The sequence below is a fragment of the Ochotona princeps genome, chromosome 8 (assembly GCF_030435755.1).
Source record: "Ochotona princeps isolate mOchPri1 chromosome 8, mOchPri1.hap1, whole genome shotgun sequence".
Classification (NCBI taxonomy): Eukaryota; Metazoa; Chordata; class Mammalia; order Lagomorpha; family Ochotonidae; genus Ochotona; species Ochotona princeps.
The window spans coordinates 64,488,282-64,507,948 of record NC_080839.1 but is presented as its reverse complement, the minus strand read 5'-3'; the positions used below and the strand labels follow the sequence as shown (position 1 = coordinate 64,507,948).

At 46.1% G+C, this 19,667-nt stretch overlaps 1 protein-coding gene across 1 annotated transcript in view; it reads left to right on the top strand.

Annotated features, from left to right (window-relative positions):
* Window positions 1-4,280: 4,280 nt before the first annotated feature.
* The window catches only part of RAB10 (RAB10, member RAS oncogene family), a 79,287-nt gene continuing 63,900 nt past the window's right edge, over window positions 4,281-19,667 (top strand). The window contains exon 1 of the mRNA XM_004582647.3: window positions 4,281-4,926. Within this exon, the coding sequence (XP_004582704.1) occupies window positions 4,800-4,926 (127 nt within the window). The 5' untranslated portion in view covers window positions 4,281-4,799. The remainder of the gene's footprint in view (window positions 4,927-19,667) is intronic.

Genomic DNA, 19,667 nt, shown 5'->3' with positions numbered 1-19,667 from the left:
AAAACTGGTGTCCATATGGGATCCTGGCGTGTTCAAGGCAAGGACTTTAGCCACTAGGCTACTGTGCTGGGCCCAAGAAGCAAATCTTAAAAAAAAAAAAAAAAAAAAAAAAAGATGCTCAGGCCCACACCAAATGTTTGTAACTACTGTACTAGATAAATTGCTCCAATACGGCTGAGAAGCATTCATATTTATCTGCAGGATGCAAGGGTGTGAAATTTTTTTCTCTCTTCTTCTCTTGGTAAATCTGATTTTCCAATAAAACTAAATCTAAAAAAAAAAAAAAAGCAGCTTATTGGAACCAAGAACTGGCCAGGTATGCCTTTTTCTAGAATAATAGAGAAACAATAGCTTAATCAATAACCTAAACATGTGAATGCACCTGTTTTCTATCTTGGTTTTGCAAGTATTTAGATTAGATTCTCTTTAATTTAATCTGTTTATTTATTTGAGAGGCAGAGATGCGGGGAGAGACAGAGTTCCCTTCCATGGATTAATTTTCATTAGCAGGCCAAATACTGCTGCTTGGGCTAGATTCCTTATGGAGCAACTTTTTTTTTTTTTTTTAAGATTTATTTATTTTATTACAACCAGATATACACAGAGGAGGAGAGACAGAGAGGAAGATCTTTCATCCGATGATTCACTCCCCAAGTGAGCCGCAATGGACCAATGCGCGCCAATCCAAAGCCGGGAACCAGGAACCTCTTCCAGGTCTCCCACGCGGGTGCAGTGTCCCAATGCACTGGGCCGTCCTCGACTGCTTTCCCAGGCCACAAGCAGGGAGCTGGATGGGAAGTGGAGCTGCTGGGATTAGAACCGGCGCCCATATGGGATCCCAGGGCGTTCAAGGCGAGGACTTTAGCTGCTAGGCCACCCGCCGCCGGGCCCTATGGAGCAACTTTTAGAAAAAATTTTAAAAATTATTTTGTTATTATTTTTTTGGAGCAACTTTTAAAAAAGGCTAAGTTCTAAACTATTTCCAAATTGGTATTTCCTTCATTTATTTTTCACTATGTTTCCACCTGCCCCTTTTATTGTTATTGTTTTTTTTTATTTTTTGAAGAACAGAGTAAGAGGGGGAGGGAGAGAGAGGTTTCTCATCTGCTGGTTCACTGCCCAGATGTTTGCAGTAGCTAGAACTGGCCCAGGCTGAAGGCAGGCTGAAGAGCCTGGAACTCCATCCAGGTCTCCTTCTTGGGTGGGATGACGTTGGCCATCAGTGCTACCTCTCAGGATGCACTGGAATCAAGAGCAGGGCACTCTGATGTGGGATGTAGGTATTCCAGAGTATATCTTAGGACTACAGAAATCCTCATTTTAGTCTTTTCCTTCCAAATATCTGTCTAAAAGGTGGAGTTACAGAGGGAAGAAGAAAGAGACAGATCTTCCCTCTGCTGCTTCATTCCCAAGATGGCTGTAACAGCCAGGGTTAGATCAGGTTGAAGCCAGGAGCCAGGATCATCTGGGTCTTCCATCGGTGACACAGAGAAACATTTTATTCTTTTTTCCAGGCTGTTAGCTGGGAGCTGGATTGGAAGTGGAACAGCAGCCAGGACAGGATGTGAACCTGACTTAGGGGAGGGTGGCATCTTAGGTCGTGGCTCTACCCAGCAGGCCACAACATTAGCACTCTTCATCCTCCTCCCTCCCCGCCTCCCTTTTTTTCCCTAGAGTTAGAGATTGCCAGTATCTTGATCTCTCCTACTGGCTTATATGGCAGCTGTATCTTCACACTTGGGACTCATTCCAACAAAGGGTTTAGGACTCCAAACACAAAGTAGTGGCCAAGCCTCCTGATTGTCACCTTGGTTCAGTGTGATGGGCCGTGGAAGGTTCCTGCTCTTCCTGCTTGCCCATATGGTCCTGGCTCTGGCATTAACCGTGTGACCTCTGGCAAGTCCCTAATGGCCCTGAGCCGCTGCCACCTCAGTTGTAACTTACATGCAGGCGTTGAAATGTCTTAAAAATAGGATAACTATTTCTAGGATAATCTATGATCCTGGATCAAATGAATTGGATTTGTTAAGAGATCCAATTAAATCCTGAAGTTTCAGAATAAGGGCTTCTGAGAAGATTCCTATTGATAAAAACTGTTGGGGACAACTAGGATAAAGAATGAATGCTTTTTTTTTTAAAGACTTATTTATTTTTATTGGAAAGTCAGAGATATATATATATATAGAGAGGAGGAGAGACAGAGAAATATCTTCTGTCCAATGATTCACTCCCCAAGTAGCCACAGTTGTTGGTGCTGCGCTGATCCAATGCCAGGAGCCAGGAGCCAGGAGCCAGGAGCTCTTCCGGGTCTCCCACAGGGGTGCAGAGTCCCAAGGCTTTGGGCCATCCTTGTCTGCTTTCCCAGGTCACAAGCAAGGAGCTTGATGGGAAGTGGACCTGCTGGGATTAGAACCGACGCTCATATGGGATCCCTGGGTGTTCAAGGCGAGGACTTTAGCTGCTAGGCCAAGGCACCAGGTCCAGAATTTTTGTTTTTAAACAGCAAATCTTAGCTTCCCAATAAATGCCACATTTATTTAGTGGTGTTGCTCTTCACATTAGGCTTTCTACATTAAAAAGAAAAAACCATATGTAAGCTCTGGTTTGAGACACCTGTGTCCCTTATCACTGTGTTGGGCTTTCACGACCAGCTCCGATCCCGATTCTAGTTTCTTGCTGACATAGACCCTGAGAGGAAGTTCTTGCTGATGGCTTGACGGGGCCCTGTTACCCAGGTGGAAGGCGAGGACCGAGTCCCCAGCTCCAGGCTTTGTTTCAGATACTCAGGGGAGTGGACCAGCACGGTGGGAAGAGCTGTCTCAAATAAATAAGAGACTGGCACCATTTGAGGAGTGAACGCTAAAGCAGATGGAATATTTCTGTCCCTAACATTGCCTTTCAAATCAATCAACTTTAAGAAAAATACTTTAAGAAAAAGAAATTTAAAGTAACGTGAACACTCTCAACATAATTTGCTTTTGATGGGAATACTCCAGCCAACCCTGAAAATTTTCGCAAGCTCAACTGTTCTGAGTGATGACGGTGAGGCAGGGATGCTAGCTCGCTGATTTGCATAGGCAGTCCATTTTAGACCTGTTGGAATTAGCCTAAGACAGTGCCAACTCGTGAAGAATGATTCAGAGGGGTACGCTTCAAGCGAGAAGACAAAGAGCTGTCAGAGAAAGAAGCATCTCCTGCGACAAAGCGTTAGGTTGTTGGGAGGAAAGAATGTAATGCAAGACCGAAATCTGAATACCAGAACTGCCTGCAAGACGACTTTTAATTCCATAGCAAGTACACCAACACCGGGTGACGGTGGGACTGTGTGTAAAAAAAACAAAGCGTGTTTTCCGCTTCTTTCCCTTCTTCTTGCTCTGCAGGTGTTCTAGGTTTTCTGTGCTGTCAGGTTCACCCACCCTGCCATCATTCCCAGGTGTGTGGACTGCGAAGCGCCCCGAGCGCATTCATTCAACTGCTGCAGGGGGATAAAATGGGGGCGTAGAGGAGACTGCCGGGGCTCGGGTTGGTTTTCCACCTCCCCCTGGGATTCGGTCGATGCCAAGCCCCGCGCCGGCCCCCGAGCGAGCTTCCGCGGCGCTGGGGAGGCCCTGCCCTCCTGCCCAGGTGTTCCTCCTCAGGTTCGCCCTGGGCAGGCCGATTACATCAGCCCAAATCGAGCGGCGTGGCCAGTTTTTCCAACTTGCTGTTCTGCTGGACGCCACCTCTGGCTCCTTAAGGGAACCCGGGGGGGAGCTGGTTCTCGTGTCCCCTGTCACGGGGTGGCTGTCGCCGCGAGGGGAAGAGGGGCCTCCAGGCAGGGACCTCGTCCTAAGCAGGGCGTTTCTCTTGCGTCTACCGGGGACCCCTTGGGGTTTGCCCTAGCCAGGTCGCTGCGCCGACATCCTAGGATCCATATCCACGGTAAAGCCGGTGCGGCGCCTCGACGCAGTCCTGGGAAGGGAAGGGGGGAGGGTGTCCAGGGACTCCTCAACCGCGCCGCGCCTGCGCAGTTGCCTCGGCGGCCCCTCCCGCGGGGCGTGCTCGCACGGCCGCGCACCCTATCAGGCGGCCGCAGGGAGCGCGCCCGCGGCCTCGCCCTCCCTGGCTCCGCCCCTCTCCGCGCACGGGTTCCGACTCAGACCCGGGGCCCTGGGCTCTCGGCCCCAGCGGGCGCCCACGCCCTCGTGCGCGCGTGCGCAGAGGCGGACCGCAGGGCGAGGGCGCGAGGGAAGGGCGGACGTACGTCCCTGCGTGCGTCTCAGGCAGCGCGCACGCCGGCGTGAGAGGGCACGGGGAAAAGGTGGCTCTGTGGCCGGGGCGGCTCGGCTTCCTGGGGGCTATGTAGCTAAGCTGGTCGGCTCGGGGTCCTCTCTCGCTGCCCGCACGCCGAGTTGCTGCTCGGGAGAGACGCTTGTCCTCAAGCCCGCAGCGCCCCCTTCGACGGCCTAGCCGCCTTCTTGCTCGTCCGTGGGAGCGTCCCGGCCGAGCCAAGCCCTGAAGGGGGAGGGGAGGCCATTTTGTCCGGACCGACTCCCCGGAACCGGGCGGAGCGGCTGGGAGAGGCTGCGGGAGCCGCGGTCGCCGCCCTCGGAGGCACCGGACGCCGTCACCGTCGGGGGCTCGCTCGACGAGACCGTTCATAGGTTGCCCGCGCCCTCGGCAGCCCTCGGCTTTCCCACGCTTTCCTCCCCGTTGCCCCCAGTCCTCCGGCCTGGACGCCCCGAGAGAGGAGTTGGCTGTAGTGAACAGGAGCGATCCCTTGGGGCCGCCGGCGGCGAGAGCCCGAGCCGCTCCTCCCAATGGCGAAGAAGACGTACGACCTGCTTTTCAAGCTGCTCCTGATCGGGGACTCGGGAGTGGGCAAGACCTGCGTCCTTTTTCGTTTTTCGGATGATGCCTTCAACACCACCTTTATTTCCACCATAGGTAAGACCTGTGGGAGGAGGGGGCGCGCGCTCTCTGCACTCGGAGCCGTTTCTTTTTCCCTCCAGACATCTTGGTTTCCCGTCCTCTACGCCTTTGTTCCAGCGAGTCCTATTCCAAACGACAGCCCCCAAGTTCACTGTTGGAATCGGCTTGGAGCTCGCTGGGGCGGGGTCTTCCCGTGCTGTCCATCCGGTCTCCGGCTGTTGAGTCGCCCCTCTCTCTGCTCAGCTCCTGCTGTTAGGATTACACGGTGTTTACCCACTGTTTTCTCTCTTTTGGTTACTTGCCTGGCCTTTTTCCCCTCCTGTATTTGCGTTCCTCCGGGTACCGGGATATGATATGGAAAGGTCGTGGTGGAGGGCTTGGAATTGAAGCCGGCGCTGGCTGGCTGGCTGGCTGGCTGGCTGGCTGGCTGACTATCAAGGGCCTGGGTTTGTATTTGAGAGCAAAGGCAAGAGTCCATATGGTCATGGCTTGGAGTGAACTTGCCGGGTTTGTGTTAGGCGTCATTAAGGCAAATGAGAGTAGAGCGGCGAGTCCATTGATGTGTCAAACCGTCGGAGGCCCTTGGTGTTTGGGGTGGGACACCTTGCAGGTCGGCCTCTCAGTCCTCCTCGAGACAGGAGGGTGTGCTCTGTGTGTGTGTGTGTGTGTGTGTGTGTGTCCGCCCTCGGACCCTGAGGCGTGAAGTCCAACTCTCTTTCTATTTTACTCTGCCCCGGATTTACAGGAAACGGTTTGGCCGGTCGGCTCTAAGTAGTTGTTAAAATACTCTCACCTTGTGTCTCAGCATTGCTTCATGTGGAAGTAAGAACTCAAAGTTGGCCTTTTAAATGGGCTTCCTGTTTAGGAGAAGAAAAGGCAGGTGCCAAGAAAAGTCCCTTTTGACCCTGGTTAGAAAACTGAGTGGCACTAACACGAATTGTGCTGAAGTCAGAGTACAAGCAACACTTGCCAGACACACTACGAATTCTGAATTCCTTACAGGACACCTGGTTGCCTCTGTGCTCGCCATTGGGGCAGTGCAATAAAACCTGGCTTTTAAATGTAACTAATATTGAAACTACTTAAAAACAAACTGCATTCACGCTTGAACGCTGCTGCATTGTCAAAACTACCCTAATTTCAGCCAGTTTATAGCATTACTGATTGTAGTTTGAATTTCTTACACCACCTTTATCTGCTACTCGATTCATTCTCAGAAAACAAACTAGAATGTAATGAGATGAAATTAGATGAGGGTGATTTGAAATAGATGTTTTGCCTTCTTCCAGGTGTGTGTGTGGGATCATCATGTTCTCAGTGTCACCCTATTGTGTCATACGTTTATGTGAATCTGAGAATTTGTTCTCTGTTCTGTGGGCTAGCACTCCCTAGCTCCGCTTGCTTTTAATATTCCACTTGTAGCTGTTGCTGGGTGGGTCAGGTGGTTAAACTGATCAGCAAATATTTATTGAGCACCTAATGCTCGGCACTACTGTTCAGGCCGGCGGGAGAGGCGGTGAGCACCACAGACCCTTGAAGGGCCTTGCCGGGAGAACCATCCCCAGGGAGTGTGAAAGTGCTACAGTGTGGGTGAAGGTGCTACAGTGGGAAGGGAAGGGCAGGCCTGCCTGGACTGGGTGTCCAGGAAGTTGAGCCAGATAAGAGTAAGGCCCAAGGCCTGGAAAAGCCCTTCAGGGAAAGGCAACATAGAACAAATTTGAAGTAGTTTGGGGTTTATTTCAGGTGGTCAACTCGAACCTGCCATTGAGAGGGGTGAAGGGGAGAGTTGGAAGAGAAGCAGTAGTACTGTCTTTGTGGATATGTACCCTCTGTTAAAACTCAGTCTTGTAGGATCAAAGTGGTGTTTGGATGAAGCCTGCTGGGTTAGTCTGGGTTCCACTGGTTACCACCTTTGTAACTTCGGCAAGTCACTTAACCTTTCAGTGCCATTTCTCCCCCACCCCCCCTTTAACTAGTATTACAGTTACAAGGTCTACCACATTAGGGTAGTTGGAGGATTTTGTGGGTTAGTGACAGTTAACATGTGCCAGGGCTTGCTAGGAACACAGTGCGTATTAGCTGTATGTAGAATGTGCTGCGAAAGTGTGGCGGAAGTACTACTTGATGCACTGAATGCCCTGCACACAGTGGTCACCCAGATATTTTTGCTAGTGTTCTGCTGAAACAATTTTATATTAGATTCTGACATTTTTGTGTTTTGATATAAAAATGTTTGAGGGACGGACATTTGGCCCAGTGGTTTGGGGTGTTCTTAGAAACGCTTACATCCCAGTTGGGGTGCCTGGGTCGAGTCCTGCCTCTGCTCTGATTCCAGTTTCCTGCCGCTGCAGAACCTTGCAGGCAGGCCATGTGCTGGGGTGTGTGCATGCCCTCTTTCCCCTCTTCTTTCCTGCTTTCCACTTCCCCTCCTTGCTTTTTAGATAAAAAGTAGAGATAAATAAATACAAATCACAGTTAACTCTTTTAGGTGAGTTAAAAATTGTTAAGATATTTCACATTTTGTTTTCACTTTGCCTTGCACTTCAGGGCACAATTGCCACATATGACTAGTGACTTCCATATTAGATAGTCCATGTCTAAACAATCTAAAGTAGCCAGTTGGTTGGTGAGAATTAGAATTATATTCTTTAAAATAAATAAAGATTTATTTTTTATTTGAAAGGTAAAATTTACAGAGAGGAGGAGAGAGAAGGTCTCCCATCTGCTGGGTTCACTCCCCAAATGACCGCAACCGCCAGAGCTGAGCTGATTTGAAGCTGGGAGCCAGGAGCTTCTTCAAGGTCTCTCTGTGGGTGCAGGGTACTAAGGGTCTGAGCCACCCTCGGGTACTTCCCAGGGCTGTAAGCAGAGAGAGCTGGTTCGTAAATGGAGTGCCTGGAATAGGAACCAATGCACATATGGGATCCTGGTGCCACAGGGCAGAGGATCACATTACTACGGCATTGTGCTGCCTGCAAACTATTTTCAATGTATAATACTTCCAAGACATTTAAAATGTTGTCAGCTGACTAGAGTTTTATTTATTTATTTTTTAAATTTATTTTTTATTGGAAAATCATTTACGGAATGAAGGAGATACAGAAAGAAAAATATTCCATCTGCTGGTTCATTCCTCAAGTAGTTGCAGCTGCTAGAGCTGAGCCAGTCTGAAGTCAGGAGCCAGGAGCTTCCTCTGATCTCCCACGCGGGTGCAGGGTCCCAAAGGACTGCTTTCCCAGGTCTCAAAACAGGGAGCTTGGAGGGAAGCGGAACAGCCAGGATACAAATCGGTGCCCAAATGGGATCCCAAGCGTGCAAGGGTAGAACTTTCGTCACTAGGTTACCGTGCCAGGCCCAAGTTTATTTTAATCTAGAACTTTAAGTATAAATGACTTTAAGATTTACAGTTTATCACTGGATAAAGCATTTAAAATTTGTGAAGAAATACTTAACTTGCAGGTGTTCAGAATGACTGGTTGATCAAAATAATGCAGGCTGTCATTTCAGGCACAGTTGTTGATTCTTTGAAGGGGGAATTTTTTTAATGGATTTGTGATGCTTACAGTGTTGCACTTATTTTTTCCTGTACTTCAAATTTTCACATGTCTATGCTAGAAATTGTTTGATATTTATAGTCAGATTTGTTACAGAGTTTGGAAAACAAATTGCTAATATGTTCCACATTCACCTCAGGGTGAATCCAAGGGCACTAGAATGTTTAGCAGGGGCAGAGATCTTTGTTGTTGTTGATAATGTGTGTTAAGCACCTGGAAAAGTCCCTGCAGTAAATTGGTGTGTGATAAATAATAAATAAAGGCGGGTAGGCAGGCAGGTGGATAGGTGGAATAGTATTGGAGCTAGCTTATTTTGAATATTTTTTCTTTTTACTTTCTGAGCATTACATGAGGTGTATTGAGATCAGATTTTACTTTAGAGTAGTAACTGTTTGGCCAACAGTTATTTTAGGGCCACACTAGTCTTAAAAGTTGAAATCTTATTTGAAGAGTAGTTGCTGAAGAGTGCTAGCTTTGGATGGGCAGATTTTGGTGGCTGATGTAACTCTTGCCAGTTTGAGCTCAGGAAAGCATTATCCATTGTGACACATGAACTTGTGCCCAGAGCATACATTTTTAGTGGACTCCACTGAATGTGCTGTTTTTTGTGTTGTTAATCCTGCTTGCTACCGTAGACTTATTACTACTTTAGGGAGTATCTGTTCTTGGACACCATGAAGAATTAAATTGATAAAGGCTCTTGCCTCTGGAAAAGGTGTACTCCTTTTTTTCCCCTTGGTGGTACTGAATGTTTTTGCTAAACCTGGGAATTGTAGTTTGGTTCCACTGACCTGCATTTAAGAACTGGTTGATTCAGTTAAACTGAGCCCATTGTATATGGTGCACTACTGCTTTTTAGAGAAGTGAGCCAAACCTTTGTGGTATTTAACATGTTTGGGCCCTGGTCTGGAACTGAGGCAGCAGCTCATACTGCGGTTATGCCAGAGCACCAAAGCAGTTTTTCTCATTTGTACATGTCCTCAGATTGATTAAAAACTAGATGTTTTTCTGAAGAAATACAAATGGCCAATATACAGATAAAGAATGCTCACCATCACCAGTAATTAGAGAAATGATAATCCGAGGCACATATTGCTTTATATCTATTAAGGTGACTCTTAAAAAAAAAAAAAAGACAGTAGTAAGTGTTGTGAGATTGTGCAGGAAGTGGAGCCTTGGTGTATGGGAATGTAAAATAGTGCACGTGCTGTGGGAGGCATGGTAGTTTCTTTAACAAAGATTGGGTGTTATCATGTGATCCTGAAATTCCACATTTTAGTTACATGCCAATGAATTTGAAGCAAGGACTTGGGTAGATGGTTTGTATACCAGGGTTCATGGCAGCATCATTCAGAATGGCCAGAAGGCGGAAGCAAGTCAAGATGTCCATCATAATGAATGGTTAATAAGCACAGTGTATTTATACACAGTGGCATATTATTCAGGCTTGAAAAAGGAGGGGGCAGTGTTGTGGTGCAGTGTGTTAAGACACTTTTTATGATGCTCACATCTTGCGTGAGCACTGATTGGAGTCTTATCTGTTCTGTCTCCCTGCTAATGTGCCTGGGAAGGCAGTGGAAGATAATGCCCTAGTTTGGCTCTGATGAGGGTAGAGGCTAGCAATGACAGGGCATGTAGGAGAAGGATCATCTGGTGAGCCAAAAAGTACAGACAGTGGGCTCATGTCATGATCAGTCCACGCAGCTCCACCCTGACAACCTAATCCAACTCCATCACCTCCCACAGGCCCTACCTTAAGACTGTATGATTTGGGTCAAACCTCCGCCTTTAATGCATCAACATTTACTCATTAACCATTTTTTTTTTAAAAAGATTTTTATTGTTATCGGGAAGCCGGATATACAGAGAGGAGGAGAGACAGGGAGGAAGATCTTCCATCTGATGTTTCACTCCCCAAGTGAGCCGCAATGGGCCGGTGCGCGCCAATCCAAAGCCGGGAACCAGGAACCTCTTCCGGGCCTCCCACGCGGGTGCAGGGTCCCAAAGCCTTGGCCCGTCCTCAACTGCTTTCCCAGGCCACAAGCAGGGAGTTGGATGGGAAGTGGAGCTGCCGGGATTAGAACCGGCGCCCATATGGGATCCCAGGGCGTTCAAGGCGAGGACTTTAGCTGCTAGGCCAAGCTGCCGGGCCCCTACGCATTAACCATTAATAGAAGACTTTGGGGCTTAAATGCATATGTTGGGGAGCCAAATCATGTTCAAACTGTATAGCAAGTGGTTATGGTTGCATAATAGTGTGAATATATTTAATATCACTGAATTACACACTTGAAAATAGTTAAAATGAATAAAAACACAAATGTGGTTAAAATGAATACTTAGACAAATATTGCATGACTCCTCTTATATGAAGTATCTAAAGTTGGTTAGATGCATGGAAACAGAAAGTAATTACAAGGGACCTCGGGGAGGAAGAAGTAGAGTTACTTAAAACAGCTTGTTTCAGTTTTGCAGGGTGAAAAAGTTGTGAGGCCTATGATGTCATGGAATACATGATTCGCAGTGTGGTACACTACCCTTTCGTTATCCTGGGTGGATTGATTGCAGGACTGCCTCCCACACAAGTATGCTATGGCACCCAAGTATAATTCAGCAGGTTAGAATTTGCAGATAACCTGTGTGATCCTCCTGTATGCCTTATATCATCTCAAGGTTGTGGTTGATACCTGATACAATGTAAATGCTATGTGAGTAGCTACACGCTGTTCTTTAGATAATAGCCAAGAAAAAGTATGCATGGTCAGTACAAGCATTTTTTTTAAAAGATTTGTTTCTATTGGAAAAGTAGATTGACAGAGAGGAAGAGAGACAGAGACAGAGCTTTCATCTGCTGGTTTACTCCCCAAGTGATTGCAATGGTTGGAGCTGATGCAGTCTGAAGCCAGGAGCCAGGAGCTTCTTCTGGGTGTCCCACGTGGGTACAGGATCCCAAGGCTTTGGGCCATCTTCTGCTATTTTCCCAGGCCATAATTAGGAAGCGTGGTGGTAAGCGGAGCAACTGGGACATGAACTGGTGCCCGTATAGGGTTCTGATTCTTGAAGGTGGAGGATTAGCCTGTTGAGCCATGGTGCCGGCCCTCGTTGTTTACTTTTTTTTTTTTTTTTTAATCACAACTTCAAAAATTAGTTCAGATGGTAAGTTTTGTTATATTTTGTGCTTCCCATCAAAAGCCAAAACACTATTTTGTGTTTGACTCAAGTTCTGTAAAAGACTCTGACCACAGGTGACTCTTCCCATTCCAGGTCAGTGAGTCAGGAGGATCCTGTCTCGTCTTGTATTCGGTAGTGTGACTCCTTCCAGCTGTCAGAGGCAGTTCTGTCTTTGTCTTGCCTATCTTCATAGATCTTCTTGGGCTGTTACCATCATACAGTGTTGGTGCAGAAATGACTCCTGTTGGATTTTCACAGTGTGGAAACAGACTGGAAAGACACAGGTTATAGAACTGATTGATGAAGGACTTTTGATTACGATCCACGACTGATCCTATTCTGGGCTGTGTTTTTCATTCCCAGAATTTGTTACTTTTTTTTTAAAAAAAAGTGTGTTTTCCCCCTAATTTTAATTTGAAAAGTGGAGTTAGTATGGTTCTCCCTCTCCATGCCTTTTTCTCTGCCAGAGTTGAAAAACAATAGGTCTCCTTGCCTAATAACCAAGATTTTGTTCAGGAATCTGATGTTGTGCCACAGGGAGTGAAGTGTCCTGTGTTGGAGTGCTGGTTTGAGTCCTGGCTGCTCTGCTTACAATCCAGTGCCCTGCTCCTGTGCCTGCGGTGGAATGCAGGGAAGATTCTTAGCCTCCAGTCACCTTCTCCCAGGCCTGGATAGTTTCTGGCCTGAACCAATGGATGAAGGATTGAGTCCTTTCCCTGCCTGTAACTCTGCCTTTAAAATAAGTATATAAATATTTTTCTAAAAAAGATTTTGTTCAGGTTGTTTGATTTTTGGAAGTTTACAGCATAAAGTAGAGCTGAGAAGATTGGTTCCCCCCTCCAAAGGATTATGGCATGTAATTATGGATAAGATATGGGAGAAAGGGCCAGGCGCCATGGCCTAGCGGCAAAAGTCCTCAGCTTGAAAGCACCAGGATCCCATATGGGTGCCGGTTCTAATCCTGGCAGCTTCACTTTCCACCCAGCTCCCTGCTTGTGGCCTGGGAAAGCAGTCGAGGACGGCCCAGTGTCTTGGGATCCTGCACCCACATAGGAGACATGGAAGAAGTTCCTGGCTCCTGGCTTCACATCAGCTCAGCTCCAACCTTTGCGGTCACTTGGGGAGTGAATTAGCAGATAGAAGATCTTCCTCTCTGTTTCTCTTCATCTCAGTATATTTGATTTTGCAATAAAAATAAATAAATCTTTAATTTTTTTTTTTTTTTTTAGGAGGGATGAGCTTTTGGTGTAGATGCTTGTAACCTGCTTGGGGATTCCTGGAACCCGTAGCAGAATGTCTGATTCAGATCTGGGCTGCTCCTCTGATCCGGCTTCCCTGCGAGTGCACAGCCTGAGAGGTGGGAGCCTCAAATGTCCGAGGCTCTTCTGCATCTGGATGGAGTTGCTGGTGTCTGCCTTTGACCTGGCTCTTCTCTGGCTGTTGATAGCTTTAGGGGAGTGAACCAGTATGAATGGAAGATCTTTGCCTTTCAAATAAAATCAAGATGAAGTTGATGGTTCATGGGAATTAGATACTATGGAAAATACTACATACAGATTTGAAATTTTTCTTGCATCAGAATTCTTAGTTCATTTTTTCAACAAGCTTTTGAAATTACTTTTTAAAAAAAAAATTTGTTTATTTTTATTGGAAAATCAGATATACAGAGAGAAGAGACAGAGAGGAAGATTTTCTGTCCACTGATACACTTCCCAAGTGGCCACAATGGCCGGAGCTGAGCTGATCTGAAGCGAGGAGCCCAGAGCTTTTTCTAGGTCTCCCATCCTCGACTGCTTTCTTAGGCCACAAACAGGGAGCTGATGGGAAGTGGAACAGCTGGAATTAGAACCAGCACCCATATGGGTTCCCAGCATGTGCAAGGTGAGAACTTTAGCCACTTGGCCACCATGCCAGGCCTACTCTCAGTGTTTTTGAGGTGAAAACAGCCAGAGATGGAATGCGATGTTTCCAATGACTAGAACAGAGCACCCAAGGTTGTAAAACATTAGAAGATAGAAAAATTATCCTGGAGATCCAAAAAAGTACAATGTATCAAGATCAGAACATGATGGTGTTGATTTGTTTCTTTCATATCAGGAACAGTGCTTATTGCAGTCTTAGAAAACTTTTAAATAAGATAATTGCAGGTCACATGTAATTGCAAAACATACAGGGGGAATCCCTTGTTCTTGTGTACTTTTTCCGGATACTCTGTGGTAACACTTTTGAAAAACAGTAATAAAACATCACAACCAGGGTATTGCTGTCAAGTGCAATGCACTGGCCTTATTAAAATTCCCCTAGTTTTATTATTTGTACTCATGTGTGTGTAAAATTCTTTATAGTTTTATAAATATTTTGTATGTAAATTTTATCCATCATCATACTCAAGCCTACTGAACAATTAAAGGGACAGCAGTCCTCCTGTTTTGTATAACCATTGCCCCCACCCAAACTTCTTCCCAATAAACCTTGATCACTACAAATCTGCCCTGTATTTCCAAAATTTTATCATTTCTCAAGTGCTGTGTGAATGAAACAGGTTGTTAACCTTTTGGACTGGCTTTTTTTTTTTCCTTTCAGTTTGCATAATTTTCTTGGTCTTAAAGTGATGTGTATCAATAACTTTAAAAAAAAATGTGTTTGAAGGGAGGAAGAGAGGAAAGGAGGGAGAGATTGATCGACCTTCTGTTAGCAAGCTGAAGTCCTGAGTTCTTGGGCCATCTAGCTCTCAGGTGTGTTAGTGAGGAACTGGGTAGGAGGCAGACATGGGATTCTGATGTTGTCAGTGACGTGCCGGAGTGCTGGCCCCAGAACTCTGCGTTGATGTTAAGTAGTATTCCATGCTGCGTACTATAGTTTGCTTAACCATTCACCCACTTATTGAGGGACATTAGGGCTGATTGCTTGATTTTAGCTGGAATTAAAGCTGCTGTGGGTATCTGTGTGGGGTTTTGTGTACTCATTGCCCAGAGGTGTGGTTGCTGGGTCACCTAGTAGTTGCATGTTTAGTTTCATAAAAAACTACCAAGCCATTTCCAGGAGAACTGTGCGGCTTCCTACTCCGAGCAGCACTGTGTGAGTGATCTGGTTCTTGTGCATTCTCTCCCTCACTGGCAATTGGCATTGTCACTGCTTTGCATCTTGACCATTCTGGTGGCTGTGTCCTGATTATCTTACTTTGGTTTTCAATTTTCATTTCTCTACTGGCCAAAAGGGTTAATTTTTTTTATGTGCTTGTTTGCTATATGTGTATCCTCTTTGGTAAGATATGTCAGTGGTTACCCTTTTTCGAATTTAGTTGTTGTTAAAAGTTTGTTTAACTTGTATCTTTTAAAAGTTTTTTATTGGGCCCGGTGCGATAGTGTAGTGGTTAAGGTCCTCGCTTTGAATGTGTCAGGATCCCATATGGGCGCCGGTTCTAATCCCAGCAGCCCCACTTCCCATCAAGTTCCCTGCCTGTGGCCGGCCTAGGAATGCAGTAGAGGATGGCCCAATACTTTGGGACCCTGCACCCCTGTGGGAGACCTGGAAGAGGCCCCTGGCTTCAGATTGGCTCAGCTCTGACCGTTGGCGGCCGCTTGGGGAATGAATCATCTCTGTGTCTCTCCTCTCTGTATATCCGCCTTTCCAATAAAAAATAATAAAATATATCTTTAAAAAAAGTTTTTTAGGGCCCGGCGGCGTGGCCTAGTGGCTAAAGTCCTCGCCTTAAACGCACCGGGATCCCATATGGGCGCCGGTTCTAATCCCAGCAGCTCCACTTCCCATCCAGCTCCCTGCTTGTGGCCTGGGAAAGCAGTCCAGGACGGCCCAATGCGTTGGGACACTGAACCCGCGTGGGAGACCAGGAGGAGGTTCCTGGCTCCTGGCATTGGATTGGCGCAGCACCGGCCCGTTGTGGCTCACTTGGGGAGTGAGTCATCGGATGGAAGATCTTCCTCTCTGTCTCTCCTCTCTGTATATCTGACTTTGTAATAAAAACATAAATCTTAAAATAAAAAGTTTTTTATTGGAAGTTTTTTTTTTTAGTTTATTTTTATTGGAAAGACAAATTAACAGAGAAGGAGATACAGTGGAGCAGAGGTGATCTGAAGCCAGGAGCCAGGAGCTTCTTCTGGATCTCCCATGTGGGTGCAGGGTGCTAAGGCTTTGGGCTGTCCTTGACTGCTTTTGCAAGCCACACGCAGGAAGCTGGATGGGAAGTGGAGCAGCTGGGAAATGTACTGGTGCTCATATGCGAATCTGGTGCATGCGAGGTGAGGATTTAGCCACTGAGTCCTTGCGCCTACCCCAAAGCTTTTTTTTTTTTTTTTTTTTTTTTTAAATACACAGCTCTTACCGCCCAGCTTGGATACCTGGAATGAATTTTCAGCTCCCAGCTTTGGTCAGATCTAGTCCTGGCTGTTGGAGGCATTTGGGGAGTGAAACTAGCAGATAAGAACTCTGTTTTTCTGTCTCTTGAGGGAAAGTAGCATCTTACTCCTTTTTTCGATATGTGATAAGCAGATATTTTCTCCCAGTCTGTAGCTTGTCTTTTCAGCTTTTTTACACAGGCTTTCAACAGAGGAAAAATTTAAAAATCTGGGGCAGGCATTGTGGTGTGATTGGTAAAGCTGCTAGTTGGGACCCTTACGTTCCATATTGGGGTGCCTGGAGTCAGTCTCTCTCTGCTTCTGATCCTGTTTCCTGCCAGTATCACGCCAGGAAGCAGCAGATGTGGCTGATCTCTGCCACTCGCTTCAAAGCTATGGATGGAGATCCAGGCTTCAGCCTGGCCCAGTCCCAGCTGTTGTCTGTTTTGGGCATTTGAGGTGTGAACTAGTAGGTGGTATTTTTTGCCGTCACTCCCCTGTTCCCCCCTCCCTGCCAAATTAAATGAATTCTCTGGAGCTGGTGCTGTGGTGTACTGGCAGCTGCCTGCCAGTAGTGCCAGAGTCCTTTATGGGTGCCCACTTGAATTCCTGTTGCTCCACTTTTTTTTTTAAAGATTTATTTATTTATTATTGGAAAGGCAGATTAACAGAGAGGAGATACAGAGAAAAGATTTTCCATTCATTGGTTCACTCTCCAAGTTGGCTTCAACGGCTCAAGCTGAACCTATCCGAAGCCGGGAGCCAAGAGCTTCTTCTGGATCTTCCACGTGCAGGGTCCCAAAGGCTTAGGTCATTCTCTACTGCTTTCCCAGGCCACAAGCAGGGAGCTGGATGGGAAGTGGAGCATGTGATCCTGGCACATATGAGGTGAAGACTTAGGCACTAGGCTACTGTGCCAGGCCTCAGTTGCTCCACTTCTATTCAGCTGCCTACTAATGTCCCTGGGAAAGCAGTGGAAAATGGCCCAATTGCTTGGGCTCCTGTACCTGGAAAAGCTCTTGGCTTCACACTAGCCCAGTGATGGCTTTTGAGGCCATATGGGGAGTGACCATCAGATGAAAGACCTTTCTTTGTCTCTCTGTAATATTGTTTTAAAATAAATAAATATAAATTTTAAAAAATTCTCACAAGATACATTTATGGATCATGCAGTTGATGTCTAAGAGTTCTGTTTTTCATGAGATTCATGATTTTGTGTTTTACATGTTAATTTTTATATGGCATGGTGTGGTTAGATTGAGGTTCTATTCCCACCTCTCCCAGTCTCGTAATCAGGTGATGAAAGTGATCTAAATAAGGGTTTCAGAGATTCTACAGGATCCTGTAGGAATGCAAGTTGAAATGACTGATTTTTTCTTTTCTTTTTAATATTGTTTACATAGTTGAGTGAGATGCATACCCCATGTAAGTCTGTAATGTGGGGGAGGGTCCTATGGAGGAAGGTGGGTGGGACACAGGTTTCTATTTTTTTTTCCTGTATCTGCAGTGGGGGAGGGGGAGGGAGCCATATCTTGCTGTCAAATTACATCAGCACCTGGTGATGGGAACAGTCATTTGATGACACCTTGGAGACCCTGATGTGGGGAAGTGTTCAGAGGATGTTTATTGAGTGGTTTGATGTTTCTGAGATGTTTTCGACTTCATTGTACCAGTGTTAAGAAAATCTTTCCCCGGTCTTTTGGCTCACCAGGTCCTCCTTAGTGCATCCACAGACCAGGAACATGTTGCAAGGTTTGGCCAGGAGAGATGTCTAACCTCTTCTGCTTTTTCATCCTTGGATGAGGCACTCAGAATCCTCTGCTGGCCTAGATGAGCTGCTGTCAAGACACCTGTGTGCATCTAGACATACTGTCTACTGCACAGTAGCAACTAAGCAGGCCCAGGCCTGATAACATGCATTCTAAGGTTGGACCACATATACTGTGATTTTTCCCTGTGGCTGTGCTTAGTCCAGTGATTTATCTTCCTGTGTCCTTCAGTATCCTCTCAAAATTATTTCAACACAAAACGGTGAGATTATATTTCTGTTTCTGTTGTTTTCCTGGATGCTTGCCTTTCTTTTAGACCATTTTTGTCTCCTGCTTTAGTAATAGACTGGCTATTAACCAGTGTACCAAATGCTCACATCTCTGTTTTGTTTGTCCTAAATGTTTGTTTATTTGAAAAGCAGAGAGGGAGAAGAAAACAGAGTGAAGAGAGGGGAGCAGACAGGAAGGGATGGAGGGAGGAAGGGAGGAGGAGAGAGAGAAAGAAAGAGAAAGAAAGAGAATGAATATATCTAAAACCTGCTTGCGAAAAATGCTTGCAATAGCTAGTATTGGGCCACACCCAAGCCAGGATCCAGGCACTTTGTCCAGATTCCCCATGTGGGTGACAGGGAACCAACTACTTGGGTTATCATCTGATATTGTCCCAGAAGCACTCTAGCAGGAACCGGGATCTGAAGTGCAGAGTAGCTGGGACTTGAATCAGGAACTGTGTTGGAGGTTGTGTGTGTCCCAGGAGGTGGCTGAAGGTAGGTGCACCTGCTGGGCCACCATGCCCATTCTTTTTTTTTTTTTTTTTTTAATTGAATGTTGATTTTTCTGGGTTGTCTTATTTTCTGTTCTCCACTTTGTTAATTTGTTCTTCTGGGAGATTACATCAGATTTAACTTTTAAAAAGTTATTTTCATCTACTTGAATGACAAAGTTCAGAGAGAGAGAAAGAGAAAGAGAGAACGAGCTGGGGATCGTCTGTCGTTTGATTCACTCCCCAAATGTCCACCACAGACAAGGCCAGGGCAGGACCCAAGCCAGCAGCCAGGAATTCTTCCTGGATCTCCCACATAGGTAGTGCGCCATCCTCCCTTGCTTTCCCAGGTACTCTGAGAGGAAACCGAATTGAAAGTGGAGCAACTAGAGTTTGAATTGGCATTCCAGGATAGGCTGCGTGTATTGCGAGTGGCAGTTAACCCGCTGTACCATTTTGCCACTCGTACTCCTTTTAATCTATATTTTTATTTTAGAGGCTTTCTTCAAACAATCGGTGCTTTCAGGCTGTGCATTCATGATTAAGAATGAATCATCTAAGAGATGTTTGCAAGCTCTGTAATCATGGGCAGGGTTTATCATTCATGGATTCTGCTACAGTGTGTTGAAAATGGAACACTGAGCCTTTTTCCCATGGGAGAGCATCCTAGTAGAGATGTCTGTAGGTATTGTTCTTCAACCATTCAATTTCTTTAGTGGAAGCTAGTCATATTGCATCACCCGTCTGGTACATGCTAAGGAGGATATTAATCGGGTTTCTTGCTTTTTGAATCTAAGTGGCTAAAGGGACTTGCAGGGTGTATGGGGTTAGCTTTAATTGCACACGTTTGTGTTTGATCTCCATTCCTCTCAAAATACTTTTTAGTCTCGTCCTCACACTCCATTGAACCTGTGTTCCTGAATGCAGAGTGTATCTGTTTCAGACTTTTAAGAAAAAACATTTGGACTCCTGTTAGATCTTGAAGGAGTAGGAATATTTGGCTATGTGAGATAAAGTTGTGTCTTGGGATGGCCTGAGGTCCACATAACCAGGCCTTCACCTTACCTGCCTCGTGTTGCATACCTTCTGTGGCCAAGCCTTTGCAGGGTTCTGGGACATCAACTGGATAGTTGTCTTAATATAA